The sequence below is a fragment of the Hemibagrus wyckioides genome, linkage group LG19 (genome assembly GCF_019097595.1).
Source record: "Hemibagrus wyckioides isolate EC202008001 linkage group LG19, SWU_Hwy_1.0, whole genome shotgun sequence".
Taxonomy (NCBI): Eukaryota; Metazoa; Chordata; class Actinopteri; order Siluriformes; family Bagridae; genus Hemibagrus; species Hemibagrus wyckioides.
The window spans coordinates 12,858,810-12,882,396 of NC_080728.1; the positions used below are offsets into that span (position 1 = coordinate 12,858,810).

General features: G+C 40.6%; 1 protein-coding gene across 1 annotated transcript in view; it reads left to right on the top strand.

The window, feature by feature from the left end:
- The first annotated feature begins 16,442 nt into the window (after nucleotides 1-16,442).
- grip1 (glutamate receptor interacting protein 1) overlaps nucleotides 16,443-23,587 on the top strand; it is a 294,167-nt gene continuing 287,022 nt past the window's right edge. Inside the window, exon 1 of the mRNA XM_058417361.1 lies at nucleotides 16,443-16,774. Within this exon, the coding sequence (XP_058273344.1) occupies nucleotides 16,720-16,774 (55 nt within the window). The 5' untranslated portion in view covers nucleotides 16,443-16,719. The remainder of the gene's footprint in view (nucleotides 16,775-23,587) is intronic.

Genomic DNA, 23,587 nt, shown 5'->3' on the forward strand with positions numbered 1-23,587 from the left:
GGTATTCTGTGCTAAGGACGTTTCTGAACAATCTTGACTATACAAATATGTCTTTATAGTGATAAAGTGTAATAAAAGGAAATGACAAAAAAGCATGATCAAGCTGCTGTTTTGAGTATTCAAGGCAACGGTTGCCAAGTTTATTTCCAAAAGCTGTTTGATTACACTGGAAGTAATCAAGTGCCAATTCGTGTCCAATTTGCCATAAAAATCCTTTATGATTTCAAAGAATACCCACAACAGCTGTGTAGCAAATGCCTCTTCGATGGACAGCAGGTGGCAAAGGCATAAATGGAAATTGAGTAATGAGTTTAATGTTGTGGTGAAGAACATAACTATTTTTTTCCAGGAGACATTTACTAGTTAACATTATGCGATTAACTAATTGGCTACTTGACTAGTTTAAAGCTTTATGAGCAGTGCACCAGAAGAAGAGATTTGAGCTGTCCCTCACATACAGATGATACATGTTCTGTTTTTTTGTGTAAGACCAATTGAGCTGGTCTACATGTGAATGTTTATATGTGAAGGAATAAGCATTCTGCCATTTCGGTACTGAAATAAATCTTCATGCTATAGTCTTTTTTTAGATAGCCATGCACCCAGTGTCCTAATTCCATTGGCTGGCAGCATCAGTGATGTGTGAATGTGAAGTGCCAATCATGGACATAGTGTTCACATAGCTGCATGTTTCCTTATGTAGGCACTGCGGCACTCTCTGTTTAAAGCAAACCGAGACAGCCGACAAACATATAGACCTGACCTCGTTTCTTCTGAGGTGTACAAAAATACTGTATATGGGAAATAAATTTGCTGAAGTATTATTACTGGGGAAAATGTGAATGAGTCATTTAGCCAGGGTTTGATCTATAAGTGTTTAGTCGAAAATGAGAGAGAGGTTAGGCGAAATTAGCAAACTCTAATGCTATGTTAGTTCGATTCAAATTGGGGCTAAAAGATCTCTTAATTACACAGACAGACAGTGACCCAGCAGCGGTGAATGACAATGAAGACGAATGGGCACAAATGGGGTTTAATGATGCACTTTCTGTTTACAAAGGTCCCCTGAGGCATTAATCAATTATCCCATGCTAACACTCACACTCTCTGTGTGTCTTTCCCTCCCTCCCTTCCTCCCTCCCTCTCCCTCTCTCTCTCTCTCTCAGTATGAAATTTCAAAGTGATAACCCCCTTCTCATTTTGACAAACCTCTGGCTTATGAAGCATTTAAGTAGCTGTATTCAGTTCGATGAGCCCTGACCTTAGCTCATAGCACTTAATATATAATAAATGCCCTCTCCCACCCACTAGGAGTTACACACAGAGCAAAGTCATTAATATGAATAGACCTTAAATATGTCCGGTGCAATTACGTTATTTACTCAACCCAGAGCGCCTTAAAGCACAGTTCCAAGAGAGCTCTGTTCCTTAATGCACATTCGCATGCACACAAGCATTTCAATTCCTCCTCGTTCGTCTTCACTACCTCAAATGAGACTGCTGATTCACGTGGAGGAGGAACACTGTTCAATTCATTACTTAGTCATTCTAGCTTAATAAACAGCTTATATCATAGAGACTGGAAGGTAAACCTGATGCTGACAGTATTCATGCGGCAAAAAGTGTCAGTTAACATCATTACTATTTATTCCAGAGAGCTGTTCAACAAATTCTCAAATCTGATTGGTCAAAAGATGTTTTGACATCAGTTCTGATGGATATAATACAAAGCACAGGTTTATACACCGATCAGGCATAACATCATGGTGGGTGGAGACAATGGATTTGCAGTTTTTAGGGATGTCAGTCAAATGATAAGCTGTGTTGTGTTTTTGTTGTTGTTGTTGTTGAGGCTGGTGATGGAAGAACTGTTTATAGCTGCCATATACACTGATCAGGCATAACATTATGACCACCTGCAGTATATTTGTGTTGGTCTCTCTTTTGCTGCCAAAACAGTCCTGACCCATCATGCACTGTGTATTCTGACACCTTTCTATCAGAAGCAGCATTAACTTCTTCAGCAATTTGAGCAACAGTAGCTCGTCTGTTGGACCCCATGTGCATCAATGAGCCTTGGCCGCCCATGACCCTGTCGCCGGTTCACCACTGTTCCTTCCTTTTGATAGATACTGACCACTGCAGACCGGGAACACCCCACAAGTGCTGCAGTTTTGGAGATGCTCTGATCCAGTGGTCTAGCCAACACAATTTGGCCCTTGTCAAACTAAAGAGGTTTCTGAACAATAAACTTTAATCCTCTAAGGGATTAAATACAGCAACAAAGAGGAACAGAGATTACACTTGAAATAAGTCAGTGGAAGTTGAGTATCTAATGTAATTTATGTGTACTCATGATTTAATGTTGGTGTCAGCAGCATCCCTTCTTTATTTCCAGCAGCAGTGTGTGGATGTGTTTGGCTCCAGTGTGAGTTCTCTTGTATGTGATTCTTCCTGTTCATCTCAGCAAGCTGAAACATCTGATATACACTCACAATGAGCTACTATTTCTTATTTAAGTCTTACAGTAAAGCAAATATAAGACTATTAAGCCTATTCCTAGACATATGTGACTATTTATAAACTTGAAATGATTCCATTGGCAGATTCTTTTTGCTAATTTTAAGCATCAGTTTCCAGAAAGGAAAACATGATCTAATTCTTTTTAGAATAAAAAAGCTTGAAAATAAAAGTAAAATAAGTTTGGTTTTATCTTGGTTACAAATAAAAGATCAAATAGCCAAACTTATAATAAGAAATAATAGATGTCTTGTTTTTTGCAGTGACCCCCCCTCAGTCTCTCTCTCTCTCTCTCTCCCTCTCTCACTCTCTCTACCTTTCTCTCTCTCTCTCCCTCTCCTCTCTCTCTCTCTCTCTCTCTCTCTCACTCTTCCTTTCTATATCTCTCTCCCTCTCCCCTCTCTCTTTCTATCTCTCTCTCTCCTTCCCCTCTCCCTCTCTCTCCTCCTATCTCTCTCCCTTGCTCTCTTTCCATCTCTCTCTCTCTCTCTCTCTCTCTCTCTCTCTCTCTCTCTTCCTTTCTATCTCTCTCTCTCCCTCCCCTCTCCCTCTTCCTTTCTATCTCTCTTTCTCTCTCCCTCTCCACCCCCCCATCTCTCTCACACACACACTTGATTACCATTACCAGTGAGAAAGAACATAAAGCTCTCAACAGGGGTCTGTGGCTAGGGAATTGCTTGTCTATACATTCATGTGTGTGTGTGTGTGTGTGTGTGTGTGTGTGTGTGTTAGTCCCGTCACAGATGTTTTCTCTGAATAATGGATGCTATAAATATAGACCTGAATGGAAACCAAGCCATGTCTTCATGATGATGTAAGACAATGTCTAACCAATCCTGGTCCTGGAGTAGCACCACCTTCACGTTTTAGACTTTCCTCTCTCCAGAATCTTGTCATGCACGGATACACTGACTCTCGAGGAATTAACGACAATCCAGACTTCGCCAACACTCCAGTGCCATCATCGTACTAATTCACACACCTGTTCCTCATTTTTATTCGTCACACACTACACACTCATGGTGAGGTTTAGCCATCATCTGGTTGAGTAGTTTAGTTATGAACACTTTTGTCAATGCTGCCTGTCTGGATTTTCTCCACATTTACTGTATTTGTGGATTGAATAGTTTCTGTCTTCTTGATTCTGCCTGTCCGTCTGTCCAACCGCTTCCACCTTTTCATGACGCAAGGATACTGGACCCAGACTTCCACGCTAAATGTTTCAGTCTCATTTATATTCTGAAGTTTCTGCATGTGGACCAGATTTTCATTAGAAATGCAACACTTTACCTGCAGGTAGCATCTGAGGCCAGCCACACAGACAGCTGATGAAAATGTTGAAAAGATGAAACTCTTTGGAAATGTATTTTATTAGGGATTGTGCTTATTTTTTATTATGAAGTACACATGAATATCGATTAACTGACTTTGTGCAGGTCAATAATCAGTAGAATTATTTTTTATTTAGTTATTTGAATGGGAAATTTATAGCAATGTGTGTTATTTTTATTTTATACAATCAATTTAGCCCAAGATCTATATATCAATCAATACAAATAAAGAAATGTCTCTGGTAACTTCTTGTTGTCATTCTTTCTCCTGCTCCCTCTTTGGGGTCGCCACAGCTGATCATTTGGTCTGCATGTTTCAATTTGGCACTGGTTTAACACTGAATGCCCTTCCTGATGCAACCCTCCCATTTAATCCAGGCTTGGGATCGGCACTGAGACTTAACTCGTCAGTGGCTGGGTTAGCGCCCTGCCCGGGAATCGAACCCAGGCCACGGAAATGAGAGTGTGGGATCCTGCTGCTGGACCCCCACAAGAGGCTAAAAAATATCTCAATACTCATTACACTAAAAAAAGATTCAGTACATAGGGGAAAATAAAACAAATCAGTGTTTTTTTTACACGAAATAGAAATTAGTTGGAATTACTGCACACCCACTGCATGCTAAAAATGTACAAGTGTATTTCTTGTTTCGTGTTGACTTTAAGGCCTAAAGCTGTTGCATTATGAAATGTTTTGAAAGATTAAGTATTTCTTGGTACTTTCTCTTTGTTAGTCAGGTGTGTGTGTGTGTACCTCTAATAAAACTGCTAGTCTGTCTCTTTTATTGAACATCATTCACATTCCCTTGCCACAATAAAGCCTAAATGAAATGTTTACATCTTCAATCAAATGATATTTGATGTAATTTAATATTTTAAAAGAACATCCTGATTTATGTGAAGTTGCCTGTTTTTGTTTTCATTTAAATTGGCTCTTGTAATAAAAAATGTGCTTTTTATTCGAGTTCTTTCACTTTAACTTAGTGACCGCTAACGGTGTTGATATATTGTGTATATTTCTACATCTAACTCAGTGTGTGTAAGTCAGTTAAGTAGGGTTCAGTCTTTCTGAAGGTTAATGTAAATGTTTTGTTTTTTTTTACCCAACGGAGCACTATGCCTTTATGGTGTGGGTGACCACTAAGCACTAAGCACTAAGTTTTCTTGCTCTGTTGCAGGCTCACAGTTACCAAGAACAGGACCTTCCAATATTGACAAAAGGACAAGAAGAAAACTTGTCATGGAGGGTGCCAAGAGACCTACAGTAACGTTAAAGGAGATGCTGGAAATATCTAGCAGAAGTATTGATCACTCCCTGCATGGGACAACAATCACTTGTATTCTTCACTCGGCTTGATGGAAGTCGTTTTTAATGAATAAAACATACATCTATTTTTTGTACCATTTATCCTACACAAGTTCACAGAGAACCTGGAGACAATCCCAGGGCACAAGGCAGGGGACACCCATTGTGAACCCAATGCCAACCCATTGTGCAGTACAATCTTAGACACACACACAAGCACACACACACACACACACTCAAGATAACTTGAAGATGCCAATCAGCCCACAGTGCATGTCTTTGGACTGGGGGAGGACCCCAGAGAACATGCACACAGGGTGGAGGCAGGAATCTAACCCACAACCCAATGCTAAGCATGAAAAAGAAATATTTGCTCAGATGCTGTAGAGCAAGCGTTTCAGAGCTTTACAGGTCATCACTGATTTTATTATCAGTGTGAAAATATACTGGAAGCCAGTGTAGTGTGGACGGAATGGGGCTAATATGATGAAACATTCTGGTTCTTGTAAGGATTCGAGTAAGGCATTACAATAGTCCAGCTTAGTAGTGGTTTTTCCACATCAAGTAAAGCATTACATTTTTTCCACCTTGACAATGTAGAGATGAAGCTTACTTATTTGTCTGTGGTGCTATAGAGGGAGAAACCCGTGTCTGAGCTGTCAGACAGTCGAGAACCACTTTAAAAGCTTTAAATTATATATGTCATACTTGCATGTAAAATGTTCATCAGAATCCCAACTCCACTGCTTGAGATATATTGAAAATATTATTGAATCGCCTTTAAAAAACATTGTAAAAGATTTTTTTCTTCTAAGTACAATCATGTCACGTCCCACGAGCACCTGATAAATTGAGCCGAACACAGTTCATCACCAGCCCAAACTTCAGACTGATTATTACTCAGTCCTTATGAGGAAATACATGTCTCCTCCAGTTGAGCTCTATGTCCTTTCTATCAGCTCTGACCTTTTCCTTTATTGATTGCTCTCACTGTCTGAATTTCTCACACTCTCTCTGTGCCTTTGTACTCTGCAGGTATGTGCAGTGTAACCCCAGATTAGTATTTCTAAAGAGTATATCTGACCATCAACTAAAGGGACTACAGGTAAAAAAAGTATTTAAAAATGCAGGGTGGCTTAGTGGTAAGTATGCTTGGCTCATGCCTCCAAGGTTGGGGGTCTGTGTGCATAAAGTTTGCATTTTCTCATAGGGTTTCCTCTAGTACTCCAGTCTTTTCCACCAGTCCAGAGACATGCAACTGACCGGCATGTCTAAATTGTCCGTAGTGTGTAATTCTCACATGATGATTCTCACCTCCTTGTACCTCAATTGTCTTTAGGCTATACTCCAGGTATAAGATACAACCCTGTATAGGATATGCAGAACAGAAAAACAATGGATGATTGTATCTATTAATTCAATTGAGGTTAATTCAGTTGTCTAATCAAAATGTATACAATATAAAATCAAAAATCTAGTACATTTTGTGTAAATGCTTTCATAGGAATTGATTGTTTTGTTGTGATAAACATATTTTGTGCCTTTTTCAGTGCTTCTCTGTCATATGCTTCTACTCACTGATTGCAATGAACATGTTAAACTCTGTGATAGCAACATGAGGGAAAGCTCAAGTTAAAGTAGTCTTAAAGTCTTAAAGCCAAACCCGGCACTGTGGCTGTGAGAAGCGGCTCTGGATTAGAGCTGACTCTGCACTGCACATCCTCAGGCATGCCAGCCTAATGCAGCACAAACTCCTGTCATGCCTCCTGATTTCACTTCTGCCAGCAGTTATTTTGATTCATGGAACATTGGGATGTTTGACAAGACTTATGTGAGAGGACTAAATAAAGACAAAGTTATAGCTGGCTGTATTTGACATATTGGAGAATATGTTCTTGGAGCAAGTCATATTAAATAAGAAGCCATCAGCTATAAAATCCATAATTACAGACGTATTTGAAATGAGTAGGATCGACTAAGATGATATTGCTTCTAGATTGTTTATATATGTATATATATATATACTATACTATATACTATATTTATATATATATATATATATACACTACCAGTCAAAAGTTTGGACACACCTTCTAATTCCATGGTCTTTCCTGATGTTTATTTCTTTCTACATTGTAAAACGGCTGAAATCCACAATAATGTCCTTTGAACAGTGGATATTGAGATATGTCTGCTACTGATGCTCTGTAAAGCCTTCATAACGACTCTAATCTGAGGCGCTGTTAATTGGTGATTTCTGAGGCTGGTAACTCTAAATGAACTTCTCCTCTGCAGCAGAGGTCAGTTTTGGTCTTGCTTTACTGGGATGGTCTTCATGTGAGCCAGTTTCTTCATGGTGCTTGATGGGTTTTGTAAATGCACTTGACAATACTGTTCTTGCAAGAACTATTCCAGAACACCTGACCTTCGTGTCTTAAAATAACAACTGACTGTTGTTTTTTGTTGTCATTACATATGGATTACTTAAGTCCATGTGTTTTATTGCATAGTTTTGAAATCTCCAGTATTGTTCTAGAATTTAGAAAATAAATCCCTAAACAAAAAACACTGAATTAAAAGGTGTGTCCAAACTTTTGACTGGTAGTGTGTATACTGTATATTATAGGCCAGAATCTAAATTGTCTAATAGTTATATAATATTTTCTTATAGTTATATAATAATTTCTAATGACATTGTTTTCTTAATTGAAGATTATTTTAACAATCTAAGATATAATTTTTTGGAAGAAGCTTGTCATGTGAGGGTACGTATAACACTGGAATATTGAAAGCAAAAAAATATACAGTATAAATATGATCTTATTCTGACTGTAAGCACTGGAAAAACAATAACAGCTGGAAGGTAATCGTCTCCAAAGGTAGACTGTACTACAACAGGTAAAGGCTAAAATGTAGACTTGACAATGATCTCAAAATATTTTTTCAATATCTTGCCATCTCTATCAAGGCAGCTGCTTCATTTTGGCTCCCCTCTCATTCTCTTTTCTGCTCCTGTGCCCTGGCTTCCTCTGCCTTTTAATATCAGACTTACATCAGCTTGCTGCCTGCGAAGAGGAAGCCGCCTGACACTGGTATTTTATTCCGCCACACAAACAAGTGGTGAAACGGGCAGTAAAGCACTCTGATTGAAGTAGAAATCATATTGCCTTTGATTGCCCTGAGAAAGTTGAAGCGCTGCCAGTGCCCCATGAATCATTTTGTGTCAGGCAGCAGGCAGGCACGGTCCAATAGGCCAGACCATTTACAGCTCCAGATGCACACAGTCTCTGCTAGAAGAACTACATGCTTAGGATTCAAGCTTGATATGATGTGGTGCCAGATTCTCACTCAGCAACCTTCCTTCCTTTTCTTCCTTCCTTCCTTTTTCCTTCCTTCCTTCCTTTTTCCTTCCTTCCTTCCTTTTCTTCCTTCCTTCCTTTTTCCTTCCTTCCTTCCTTTTTCCTTCCTTCTTCCTTCCTTCCTTCCTTCCTTCTTCCTTCCTTCCTTCTTCCTTCCTTCCTTCCTTCTTCCTTCCTTCCTTCCTTCCTTCCTTCCTTTTTCATTCAATCTTCCTTCCTTCCTTCCTTCCTTCTCCCCTTGATCTTCCTTCCTTCCTTCCTTCTCCCCTCGATCTTCCTTCCTTCCTTCCTTCTCCCCTCGATCTTCCTTCCTTCCTTCCTTCTCCCCTCAATCTTCCTTCCTTCCTTCCTTCCTTTTCTTCCTTCCTTCCTTCCTTCCATTTTCCTTCCTTCCTTCCTTCCTTCCATTTTCCTTCCTTCCTTCCTTCCTTCCTTCCTTCCTTCCTTCCTTCCTTCCTTCCTTCCTTCCTTCTCCCCTCGATCTTCCTTCCTTCCTTCCTTCTCCCCTCGATCTTCCTTCCTTCCTTCCTTCCTTCCTTCCTTCCTTCTCCCCTCGATCTTCCTTCCTTCCTTCCTTTTCTTCCTTCCTTCCTTCCTTCCTTCCTTCCATTTTCCTTCCTTCCTTCCTTCCTTCCTTCCTTCCTTCCTTCCTTCCATTTTCCTTCCTTCCTTCCTTCCATTTTCCTTCCTTCCTTCCTTCCTTCCATTTTCCTTCCTTCCTTCATGCCTTCCTCCCTCCCTCCCTTCCTTTCTTCATTTTCCCCTCGATCTTCCTTCCTTCCTTCCTTCCTTCCTTCCTTCCTTCCTTCCTTCCTTCCTTCCTTCCTTCCTTCCTTCCTTCATGCCTTCCTCCCTCCCTCCCTTCCTTTCTTCATTTTCCCCTCGATCTTCCTTCCTTCCTTCCTTCCTTCCTTCTATTTTCCTTCCTTCCTTTCTGCCTTCCTTCCTTTCTGCCTTCCTTCCTTCCTTCCTTCTATTTTCCTTCCTTCCTTCCTGCCTTCCTTCCATTCCATTCCATTCCATTCCATTCCATTCCTCCCTCCCTCTCTCCCTTCCTTCCTTTCCTTTCCTTTTCTTTCCTTTCCTCTCCTTTCCTCTCTCCCTCCTTCCCTTTTGTTTTCCTTCCTTCCTTCCTTCCTTCCTTCCTTCCACCATTCCCTTCCCTTCCTTTCCATTTCATTTCATTTCATTTCATTTCATTTCATTTCATTTCTTCCCTTCCCTTCCCTTCCCTTCCCTTCCCTTCCCTTCCCTTCCCTTCCCTCCTTCCTTCCTCATTTTTTTGGTTTAAATAATAACTACAGTGATACCAACCCTGGGCTGGTAGGTCCAGATAACGCTGTGTTTTCACTCTGGAAGTGTTTATAGATGTCATTTATCTAACTCTACTTATTTTCATTTTTTAGACTTATCCTGAAAGAAAAAAAAACCATTAGTATTTTTTTGACCAAAAAGAGAGATCAGATATGTGACATAACCCATTTCTTGTCTCTTTTCCTTTTTTCCCGTTATCTCACCATGTTACTTTAAGCCACCTGATTTAATCCCAGGTGGTTTGCACCAGCACTCGCTGTGATGCTAAGCAGAAACCAGTCAGAATCACTAAAGGTCACAATACTGAATCAGCCTTTGCTAAAAGACTGTTATTAACATTGACATTTAAGGGAAAGAATGTCATTTTCCTACTCACCTTGTTGCATAATTTTATAACACAGTTTACTATAATGACAGGTTCGAGAAGGCAGTTGGAGTAAGGTGCCAAAAGTCATTTACATTTGCTCATTTGCCGGCTTTTATCCAGTGCAATTTCCAATTGAGACGGGCCGCAACTAAGCAATTGAGGGTTAAGGGTCTTGCTCGAGGATCCAAACTTCCAATCAGTAGCTCATCGCATTAATCACTGAGCTACCACTTCCCCTTAATGAACGATGACTGATTATTGTTTTATAACACTGAACCCTCTCATGAGACACTTAGTCATGGACAGATTTCATTGCACTAGACTCTCTTCCTAATATAATTGGGTCTCAAACTCGAACATGATTCGCACCAGCAGAGTGCACTTTCATGAACTGATATTATTAATAACCAAACAAATACTTTTGTCCTGTGCATTCTCTGCAGTCAGAGTGGAAACAACGGTGGCAAAAAATTAGATTTGGATGCTTTGATTATTTATTGTAAGAAGGTCTCCTTGAAACATTTTTCTGTTAACATCAGTCAAAGAGTGACAATAATTGCCTCCCTATCTGGCCATGCAGTTCCAGCAAGAGTGCCACACACACACACACACACACACACACACACACGGTAGATGACATGTTCAATTATCTGGAAGGTAAATGCTTGCATTCGAGGGGGAAAAAAATAGACCAAGGCAATGTCAGCGCAATGACAAGAAAATATTGTGTAATGTTTTATTCCAACTTCAGGAAATGAACATCCATTCATAGTACCTGTGTAAGAAGGCTCAGATTTAGATGCTCTTTTGAGACTGGATAATAATAAAGCACTTTGCAGAGCTTAACACATTTCTCTTCTGTGAATGAGCTGCTAATTTCTAATCAATTATGATAATGCCGCTTAATGGAAAATGGTTGGAAGTTTAATACAACAAGTGTAAAATTGTCATTATGAATGATTTCAGATTCTTCTTTAGATTTCCCTCCAGTACAATGGGAGTAAAGCCTCTCGCTGTTTGATATATGGACCTTCGGATGTGTTGTTTATAGCCCTGTGTCATGCCTCAATGGCCAAACCATTTTACATTGCTTGTATGCAGGTGGAACTTTGCTGGAGCTCTTACAGTGCTTGACCGTCTTAAAATAATTGCTGGTACAATGCAATGAAATGGTGCTTCATGGAAAGCATTAAGATGTCTTTGGACTGCAATTAATACAAACAGTTTTCCACTCAAGACTCCATCAGTGAAGAGACTTCATGTTAGAACTAGAATGAATTTCGTGATGACATAATTTCCCCTTTTGACCATATAGGTCACAGTTATAAAAATGATTTATAATCACCAATCTCCAATGTCACCCAGATGAGGATGGGATCCCTTTTGAGACTTTCTTCCTCATATCATCTGAGGGCTTTTCCTTGCCACCATAACCTCTGGCAAGCTTGTTAGGGATAAATTTATATAGATATATATATATATATATATATATATATATATATATATATATATATATATATATATATATATATATATATATATATATATATATACACACCGATCGGGCATAACATTATGAGCAGTGACAGGTGAAGTGAATAACACTGATTATCTCCTCATCATGGCACCTGTTAGTGGGTGGGATATATTAGACAGCAAGTGAACATTTTATCCTCAAAGTTGATGTGTTAGAAAAAAATAGGCAAGAGTAAGGATTTGAGAGAGTTTGACAAGGGCCAGATTGTGATGGCTAGACCACTGGATCAGAGCATCTCCAAAACTGCAGCTCTTGTGGGGTGTTCCCGGTCTGCAGTGGTCAGTATCTATCAAAAGTGGTCGAAGGAAGGAACGGTGGTGAACCGGCGACAGGGTCATGGGCGGCCAAGGCTCACTGATGCACGTGGGGAGCGAAGGCTGGCCTGTGTGATCCGATCCAACAGACGAGCTACTTGCTGAAGAAGTTAATGCTGGTTCTGATAGAAAGGTGTCAAAATACACAATGCAAAAGGGGGACCAATCAATATGAGACAGGTGGTCATAATGTTATGCCTGGTCACTGTATGTGTATTTATAGTGAAATATTTGGTTGTTACTTGTGCATTTTTGTTATTCCCATGAGAAATTGTTCAGCCATCTCAAACCTAAGTGTTAATGATGAGGTTTTGTTGTTACTACCAAAAAAAAAAAAAGGCAGCTCTATCCAAATAAACTTGAATTGTTTTGAATTGAATTCGTTTTGCTGTCAGGTCAGTGGTATGCACAATTCTCCTCACGTTACCGTATTCAAGGCACAATTTTCAAAGATGGAGTTGATAGATTTTCTATTATAGCAGCTCTGACAAATAAGTGCTGGCTGGAATTCAAATCCAACCAACAGTTTATATTAATGTGTTCTAATACATTACAGTTTCTATAGTAACAATTAACACAAGGGCTTGCATGGTGGATATTCAAATAAACATAAACAGAAAAAGTGTTAGGATGTGTTTATCATTTTTGGAAGGAGTCTCCAGTGTCCAGCGCTTTTATGGTACCGTGAGTTTATGGTCTTAGTAACTGCGAGAGAAAAGCCAGTGAGGGAATGACTGATTGTAGCTGCTATACGATAAGTGATAACAGCAACCACTTAACATTATTAGACAACATTAAACATAATGATCATTTAAAAATCTGTTATAAATAAATTAGAATGTCGTGTAAAAGGAATAAAACACATTGGGATGTTATAGGAGAACAATCAATAATAATATGTTTATAAAAGCACACCATGTTTTATTCCTTCCTTGGCTGGCATAATGAATATTTAATGGCGTATTATTGTTAAGCCATAGGGGAAAATATATTTGAGAGAACCTAAAAAAAACTAGCATGAACCATTCACTCAGCCTCTCAGTCAGATTCTGGTGGCAGCATTTATATTAACCAACCTCTATCTAATGCATTATTCTTCTGAGCATATAAAGCGAAGCCATCTAATTTCCTTTGAGTAGACCCCCCCCCCCCACCTACTTATTTCCTATACTTGTATTCTAAGCTGTGCATTTCTGGATGTTGCCTCAGGGGTAAGTGGATGGGTACACTGATAGACAAATGCTCGTCAGACTGGACCTCGTCTAGTCACCTCTGAATGGCATCACTCATTAGTGCCTGGTTTTGGCTTGCAGCATCGAGCCAGTATGAAGCTGCCAAGAAATCTGAGTGGACTGATGAAGTGAGAAAGCAGTTATGGCAGTGAAGTGATATACAGGTAACTCACTAGTGATGTGCAAAATTGTAGCAAAGAAGTATGGCAAAATACCTGCGGATCAGCTGTCTGTTTAAAAAATAAAAATAAAATATAGGTCTCCTAAACAAAAATAGATTGCATACAAGTCAGGTTCTGTGCGAATGCTGTGCAAATCCTGAGACTTACATTCCTGTAGAGAGTCATTATTATCTGCTCTTATCGCTCGACATATTGCAGTGCCCTATTAACCAGAATCTTGCAGAGGTTAAAGAAGAGTGCTCCACATAGGCTTAACTTAAAATTAAAATCCATGTAAAATTGCTTTAATGATTAACACACAGGTCTTGTGTGACCTGGCCATAGTAAAATAAGACATAATGCCAGCTAAGCTTAGTTTGCCTGGATCAAAATAAATGATGGCAATATTTGGGTTTGAAACAGCTGTGGTGTTTTGTAGTGTCTTTTTAGCAACCTATGATCATTTTCAGAAGGGACTACACTAAAACGTAGCAGTTGCAAGAGTTAAATCTTTTAATATGTTCACAGCAAGAAGGTCCTGGGTTCGATTCCTGGGTTTAGGGGCCTTTCTGTGTGGAGTTTGCATGTTCTCCCCATACTCTGGGTACTCCAAGTCCAAAAACATGTACATTAGACTGATTGGTAATTCTAAGTGTGGTTGTCTGTCTATATGTGGCCCTGTGATGGACTGGCTACCTGTCCAGGGTGTACCTCTGGATGTATCTGGGATAGGCTCCGGCAGATCCCTGTGACCCTAATTAGGAATAAAGTGGGTATAGAAAATGGATGGATGGAGTGTAACCTAATAAATAAATATATGAAATGAAATCATCAGTGAAAATGTATATGTAATTAAGATTCATTTCAAATTGTCTGTGAAGACCATAGCTGGGAGCGGTTGCTTTGTGGATAGCACATGTGCCTCACACATCCAGTGTAAGGGTTTTAATTTCCCCTCCATTCTGTATGTGTGAAGTTCTCTCCCTGTTTTCTCCAAGTTTCAGGGGTTTCCTCTGGATGCTCCTTTTTCCTCCCCTAATCTAAAGACATGCAACGTAGGATGACTGGCATCTTGTTCATAATGTGTGAATGGGTATGTGAGTGCATGTGCGATGGTGCACATGCACTGGTGCATCCAGGGTTTTTCCCTGCTTTGTGCTTTGCATCCCCAAGACCCTATATAAGATAAGCCATACAGAAAATGGATGGATGGATGGATGGATTGATGGATGGATGGACTCACACAGGCATGATACTATGTGTATATGTTGTTTAGTTTGGTGCTTGCACAAAAATTGATATATATTATTGATGTATACCTCTCAAGGTGAGTTAATTGACTCAGAACAAGTCAAAGAGGCAATCACGTATAGGCTTACAGAGACTTTCAGAAAGTAATCAAACTATACAATAATCTACAGTGCTTCAACACTTTCACTGTCATTGGTTTTTAAAAAGGCATGAAATCGCAGTGACAGAGCTTATCTTTTCTTGGATTTTTTTTTTGTTATTAAAGCTGTATATGATTTACATTAAAAAACAAAACAAAAACAAAGAATTGAGTCAGGAAGAAAAAATTATATTATATTATGATGTTCCTGAGCTGCTGGGCTGCCCTGACAATATTACATTTCATAGTTGCTGTGTCAGTGGTGTCAGGTCAGAACCAGCAGGAAATTATATTATACGCCAGTCCCAACTCTGAGCACAAAATAAGTGCACCTATACGGTGACTGGCAGGAATCAGCTCAACACAGAGAGTGTAAGCAAAAAGTAATGAGAAGGTCTGGTAGAGAGAAAAAATGACTAGCCAGTTTGAACTTTTTTTTTCATGGTGAACCGGTAGGGAATTCATTTATTCTCTCAGTTGGCTGGAAGCTTGTGAATGATAGATGATAATCAGCTTTGTTTTATATTTGTTGTTCAGCTTGTACCGTATCATAACCCAGTCGAGACATCGTGTAGCTAACATTGGGAATTTTCTGTAAGGTCAGACGTGACAGTGTGTTCACAGCTGAGTGTAAAATACCAGAATTGCATTCTGTAGGTGTCTATTAAAAAATTCTCTTTCATTTAGCTCCAAAGGTTTGAGCTTGGGCTATACTCTGTGTGGAGTTCTCCCATATCCGAGTAAGGTTTTCTCTAGGTTCCTCTTATACACAGACGCACATCTTATCCAGAAAGGGTCGGTGTGGGTACAGGTTTTTATGAACAAACCTGATTAAACAGGTGGCGCTCCTGCTTGACTGGAATAATAACCTGCATCCACATCGACTTTTTGCGGATAAGATTAGACACCCCTCTGATACTCTGATCTCCAAAACACTTGCCAATATCCCCTAGGTATGAATGTGTGAGTGTGTGCATGATGCTCTATGATTGACTGGTGTCCTATCTATTATCTATTTCCATCTCATGCCACACCCAGCATTCCTGGGATTGCCTCCGGATCTACAAACAGTACCAGGATAGATTGGTTAGTGAAGATTTAGTGAATGCATGCATGAATGGATGAATGGATGAATGAATGAATATAAGTGTGCTTAAACATTGGGTTTATGTTTCCTAGGAGCCAGTCATTATGTAGTTTGACACACCTACCATTCTCTTCAGGCAGAAAATATTCATTTTTAACAGGTTTCATCAAGTTAGTATCACAGATATTTTAACCTTTAGATTCATACTGACAGATCATAGCGTGTGATTAATTGTAACCATTAAGAACGACAGACAGAAGAAATGTTTCATGTCGCAGCGATTTAATGATTAGAATACACTGTAAAACACGTTGCAGGTTACAGTCGCTTTATGATCTGTATGAATGAATGAATGAGGCCATATTGGGCTACAACACCGGAACAGACCATTGACATCCCGGTGCACATGCACGTTTACACCTTCATCAGTCATTCGGTTCTGCTTAGCCACGGGTCTCTAAAGAACCCGTGCACCACATAATAGCAAAACGCAGCGGCTGAGAGGAAGGAAGAGCGAAAACTGTCCGGTTATTTATGTGGGGTAGTAGTATTGATAGTAGTGCCCACCTTCGCTGCCGGCTCGCGCCCTCCTCCTCCTCGTTCTCCTCCTCCTTCTCCTTGTGAGCTCGCGCCACACCGAGGCTGAGCGAGACGCACGCGGCGTTGAATTACAGCGCTCGCTGAAAAAGGAAGAGCCTGCAGTCTCGGTGAGGAGGGACATGCACGCGAGCGGAGCCCGTGTCGAGACCGTGAGATTATGTGTTTGAGGCGGCTGTGAAGGCGAAGCACGCTGCATAAAACATGCCGGGTTGGAAGAAGAACATCCCTGCTTGTCTTCAGGCCGACCAAGAAGGAGGTAGGAAACCGATTTCCCCCCACATCATGCTTCTCTGACCCTACACACACACGCGCGCGCAGTGTGGTTTGACTGATTCGAGGCTCGGGTGTAGTGTGTGTGTGCGCATATATTTATATGTGAAAGTTGCCCTTGCTATATTCCACTTAATGTTTCTTCTAAAGTACCGGCTGAATTTGGGACACGTTTGTAAGCGCTAATTGTGCTAACTTTGAAGCAGTTTGGTGTTGAAGTGAGCGGCGCCTCTGCGGCGGCCAGTGTTTTTAACCGAGCCCGCCACAGCACGCGCACTTGTTCGCTTAGTATGCTTCATTCTATAGTTAGAGAGCATATCATGCCTGGCCTCCATTCCGACTATCACACATGGAAGTGCTACAGCATATGTAGTCGCTACTAACAACCAACCGCCTCGGTGTTAAAAGTCCTTGCTTTGTGTTGTGCCGAATCGCACTGTCGCTATAGCCGTGTGTCCAGCTGTGTCCAAACCAAAACGAGCTTCATAACACTTGCTGTGTGTGTTCATACACACACATTACACTCATGCGATTGCCGCTCTTTGTCTTTCACTTTATTCTGTAGTCACCGGTTATTAAGATCACATCCTAACCTGACTGAACCCATCCCGACCCTTACTGATCACATCCTAACCTGACTGAACCCATCCCGACCCTTACTGATCACATCCTAACCTGACTGAACCCATCCCGACCCTTACTGATCACATCCTAACCTGACTGAACCCATCCCGACCCTTACTGGTCAAGTCTGATCCTGACTGAACCCATCTCGACCCTTACTGATCACATCCTAACCTGATTGAACTCATCCCGACCCTTACTGGTCAAGTCTGATCCTGACTGAACCCATCTCGACCCTTACTGAACACACCCTGACCCTCACTGATCACATCTGATCCTGACTGAACCCATCTCGACCCTTACTGGTCAAGTCTGATCCTGACTGAACCCATCTCGACCCTTACTGAACACACCCTGACCCTCACTGATCACATCTGATCCTGACTGAACCCATCCTGACCCTTACTGATCACATCTGATCATGACTGAACACACCCTGACCCTTACTGGTCACATCTGATCCTGACTGAACCCATCCTGACCCTTACTGATCACATCTGATCCTGTCTGAACACACCCTGACCTGTACTGATCGCAGCCAGACACAGACTGAACACATTCTGGCTCTTTCTAATCACATCTGATCCTGACTGAACACATCCCGCTCCTGACTGAACCCATCTGATCCTGACCAAACATGTCCAGACCTTTACTAATCAAATTTGATCCTGACTGAACACATCCTGACCCTTACTGATCACATCTAATCCTGACTGAACACATCCTGGCTCTTTCTAATCACATCTGATTCTGACTTAACACATCCTGACCCTGACTAATCACATGTGAACCAGACTGAACACTTCCTGACCTGTGTTAATTGTGCCCTGATCCTGACTGAATTTGATCCAGATCCAACCCTGAATAACTGCATATGATTATGATTATGCTGAATCTTTACTAAATATACCCAGACCAGGTCTGATCCTGACTGAGTATGTCTGATGTCTGAGTAAACACATCTGATTTATAAATGGTCCTGAATAACTGTTTCACATCCTGTACTGAATACATGCTCCTCATCTAAAGCTGGTCCTGACCACAAACTCCTTATCCGGATCCGGTCCTGACTAAATGCTCCTGATCTGCTCCTGACTAAACACACCTGATCCGGTCCCGACTAAACGTTAATGATCCGGATCCTGGCCTGACTACACACACCTGCTTCAGATCCAGTCCTGACTAAACACACCTGATCCAGATGCGGTCCTGACTAAACACACCTGATCCAGATGCGGTCCTGACTAAACACACCTGATCCAGATGCAGTCCTGACTAAACACACTTCTTTCTTATTCTCAGTCTGCTTGCTTTATCTTGATTAATCAGGGCTAAAATTGAATTCTACGTTTGTATAGGTTGGCTGACTGCACTAGACTATGACATTAAAATATTTCTGTTGTAATATTTGTGATCTGTTTAGTGAGTCTGCTGCTAATTTGTTAAGTTTTTTCTGTATTTTCATCATTCCATTGAGAAGTCATTGAGAGTGTTGCCCTGACACTGCTAGTGCAGTTGCAATGAGAGAAAAAAATATCCTGATAATGAATGATCTGAATTTGCTTTTGGCTCCTAAAATATATGAGAATGTTGGAGAGATCAGAGATCCACAGTGCAATACTGCTGCAGGATAAGGCTGTGTTGAATTATGGCAGAGACACGACCGGACTGGGCTAGTTTGTTATCTACACGATAACAGTAACGATTGTGTTGATGGTGAAGGTAGAATTTCATTGCCAAAGGAAATCTCGGCCAATTACAATGATTTAAGGCACATATCACTCAGAGGGGATTTTTTTCCTTTAACGGCGCATCCACTATTGCCGAGAACCTAATGATCAATGCTAACACAGCACAGCCATGCATTATAGGTGGCTATAGTTTAGAGGAGCTGTTTGCCCACACCACAGACTGCAAACTAAGCAGCAATGTGTCAATGACATTAACAGGTTAAAGCGTTAAAAGTGTTTAAAATATTTTCAGCCTGCCAGAAAGTTAATCTTTCAGCTTCCTGATCCTAATATCGAGTGCATCAATCCATCAGGTTAGTTATCAGCTGCTCCCAGTAACTTTCCCATCTTCAACACCATCGTCTTAGTCCGTATTTTGTTTCCCCGTTGATGTGCTCGAGTCTCCAACTGATTAAAACCTCACAGCTCTCCGAGGTCCATAACTCATCAGGACAGATCTGCTTTGAACGCTGTGCCGCAGAGGACGATGTGTTAATACATTCTGTAGGTCACGGGCTGAAGTATGCGAGGTATGGCAGGAAGTATGCGTTCTTTCCGCAGAGCCGGGAACCTTTTCGGCTGTTGGAGCAGATGTAGTGACAGCAGCCTGAGCGCTGTATTGTGTGATATCATTATGTTTAGTAATAGCTGCTTCAGTGCTTGGAAGATCAAACTCATTAGAAGTTCACTGATAAAGCTATACCGCTGCTGAATTTTTCTAACGGCATATAATCTCATTATAGTCTTTGTCAGGAACGAGGTTTCGGGAACAGCTCTCGCCGTTATCTTGACGCTAATACCATCTATTTTAACGATACAAGCTCAAGCAGACACTTCATTAGCCTCTGCTGTCTTTTAATCGCTCGTCACATGGAGAGGTGTGTGAGTGACGTGGGTGTGTGTGTGTGATAGTTTTGAGCAGATACTCAAACTGTTTTACTTTTTTTTTTTTTTTTTTGGGAAAAATTTGTCAAACATTTAAGCCACAGGAGTGTTGTTAATAAAAATGCCAGTCTGATTAGGTTTAATCTGGATGTGTATTTTAATCTTTGCACCGGATAATTAAGATGACATTTGTATATTTTTTTTGATTATATTTTTCTGTAATTTCATGGAGTCAAAAAACAGAACTTGTGTTTGTATGACGTAAAGCCAGGTTGTTGGTCTGTACACGCACTAGATTAACATAACATTGTGACCTGTCTAATATTTGTGTTGGTCCACCTTTTGCTGCCAAAACCGCCCTGACCCAATCTGAGCAACAGTAGCTCGTCTGTTGGATCGGATCATACGGGCCAGTCATGCACCCATCATGCACAGTGTATTCTGACACCTTTCAATCAGAACCAGCATTAACTTCTTCAGCAGTTTGAGCAACAGTAGCTCGTCTCAATGAGCCTTGGCCGCCCATGACCCTGTCGCCGGTTCACCACTGTTCCTTCCTTGGACCACTTTTGATAGATACTGACCACTGCGGAACACCCCACAAGAGCTGCAGTTGTAGAGATGCTCTGATCCAGTCGTCTAGCCATCACAATTTGGCACTAATCAGTGTTATTCACTTCACCTGTCAGTGGTCAGAATGTTATGGCTGATCGGTGTATATTATATAGCCTCTATATTTATATTACCTTTTTTATATTGATCTATTATTTATTATTTTCTATATGGGAGACTTGCAAATTAAGAATTTCTTTGCATGGTCTGCACCACTGTGTTTTTTTTCTATGCATATGACAATAAATCTTGAATCATATAAAAAAGGAAAATCCATCCTGAACATCTTATTAGTCTTTCACTTCCTCTAAGATTTATCTAGTAATGAAATTCTGAGCTGACTTTTTTTGTTCGTTTTTAATTAAAGCTCCTGTCATTGAAATGTTTGTCTATTTTCACTTTAGTTAACCATTCCTTATATTACCCACAATGCCACTCGACTACCTGTTGACCGCAGCGCCAGTGGAAATCAGCTCTTGCTTCAACGATGCAGCAGCGCTTTAGTCTGTCCAGCTTCGTCACCTCCTCATATGTACACTTTGCTCTAATAAATCAGCCTCCACTGAAGCATTGACTTTAACGCTCACACTGCAGACGACTCTATCATCATATAGCAGCATCTCATGCATTGCTAGCTCATCAAGGCGAGTCTCCGGTGTAGCTGCATTGCATTTTGGAACTAAATTATTTCAATATTGGTTGTATTCATGAATTTTTGTGGAAATTCTCATCAAGATGACAGCACTGGAAAATATTCATTGAGAAAAATGTGAGAAAAGCTTTTGCCTTTTTTTTTGCTAGTAATAACAAAACATCATCATTAACACTTAGATTTGAGATGGCTGAACAATTTCTCATGGGAATAACAAAAATACACAACTAACAACCAAATATTTCACTATAAATATACAGACAACGATCAGGCATAACATTATGACCACCTGCCTAATATTGTGTTAGTCTCGCTTTTGCTGTCAAAACAGCCCTGATCCGTCATGCACTGTGAATTCTGACACCCTTCTATCAGAACCAGCATTAACTTCTTCAGCAATTTAAGTAACAGTAGCTCGTCTGTTGGATCGGACCATACAGGCCAGTCTTCACTCCCCACCTGCATCAATGAGCCTTAGCCGCCCATGACCCTGTCTCCGGTTCACCACTGTTCCTTCCTTGGACCACTTTTGATAGATACTGACCACTGCAGACCGGGAACACCCCACAAGAGCTGCAGTTTTGGAGATGTTCTGATCCAGTCGTCTAGCCATCACAATTTGGCCCTTGTCAAACTCTCTCAAATCCTTACGCTTGTCCATTTTTCCTGCTTCTAACACATCAACTTTGAGGACAAAATGTTCACTTGCTGCCTAATATATCCCACCCACTAACAGGTGCCATTATGAGGAGATCATCAGTGTTATTCATGTCACTTGTCATAATGTTATGCCTGATCGGTGTTTTTAATGTGTTTGAGGATTGAGTTCTTTTTTTTTTCCGTGGAATCAGAAAGCTGACTTGGTAAAAGTTAAAGGGTTCAACACATATTTGGACTTTTGCCAGTTCTGGGATTTGGCAACCTTCACCTCACTGGCACAGAAGCATAAACTGAGCCAAATTAAATTCCTCAAACTGGTCAGAGTTGAAAAATAAATCACCAGCATCCCAAACACACACCGTGGGCTAGTGCTCGACAAGCAGCTTGCTAACAAGGGCAATAAAACTGCACCAGCTTGTTACAGCACTACTTTAACCAAACATGACTTCTGGTTTATAGCACAATAAAAAAAAAAGTTTTAATGAATAAATGGGGGGAAAAAACCTTAAGGAATTTACTTTCCTTTGCTCGTACTTACTCCTAGCTAACTAGATGCCTTTTTTTTCTGCTGTGTCTCTTGTTTTATTTTAACTATGAAATGAATTGTGTAGGAAGAAGGTTATGTCCAGAGCTCAGGGCCGGACATGCATGCTGTACAGCACTGTGCAAAAGTCTTAGGCACATGCAAAGAAAAATCTACTTAGAAGACGTGCAACATATAGTCAATAAACTAAACAATATTTGGTGGGAAAATTTTTTTCTTTATTTCTTTTATTAATAGTAGTCTCGGGTACAATTTGTGCAGTTTTATACGGAAATGGCTGATAAGTTTTGTTGAGCATCTTGGCGACTTGGTCTGGAGATTTTGACTGTCACACTCACCTCTTTTTATTGTGCGTTAAAACCCAGGAGCCTTCATTATGTTTTTTTCCCCCCCTCCTTTTCTTCTTCTCCACTGCCTTTCTATAAAGTGCTATCTTACTTGATAAATACCTTTCTTTACTGTCATACAAACATTTCTTTTTGGGTACAGACTCAATGCAGGATTCATAAAATAAACATTTTTAACAAAATTTGTATTAAAAAGTAATAGGGTGTTTTGTGCAGTGTTGTATGTATTGGGAAAAGTTGATGAATTTTGATAAACAGTATCCAAATGGAGTTTAAGGGTGATCTGAAGTGCAGTTTTAGTCACAGAAAAACACACAATGAACATTAAACATAATTAATGAATTCATTGTCAACATTCGTCTGTGCTTTTATTTACTTGGAGGTTGCAAGGACAAAACCAGTCACTGACTCATGGCACAAGGCAGTGGACAGGGTGCCAACCCATTGCAGGGCACAGTCTCACACACACACACACACACGCACACGCAGTGCAATGGCGGGAATCAAACCCACAACTCTGGAGGTGCGAGGCTAACCACTGTGCCCACTCTGCCTTAATTTTCAACATACATCAATCATGCATAACATGCGTAAAGGATTTGAGCGAGTTTGATGAAGGACCAAATTGTGATGGCTAGATGACTGGATCAGAGCATCTCCAAAACTACAGCTCTTGTGGGGTGTTCCCGGTCTGCAGTGGTCAGTATCTATAAAAAGTGTTCCAAGGAAGGAACAGTGGTGAACC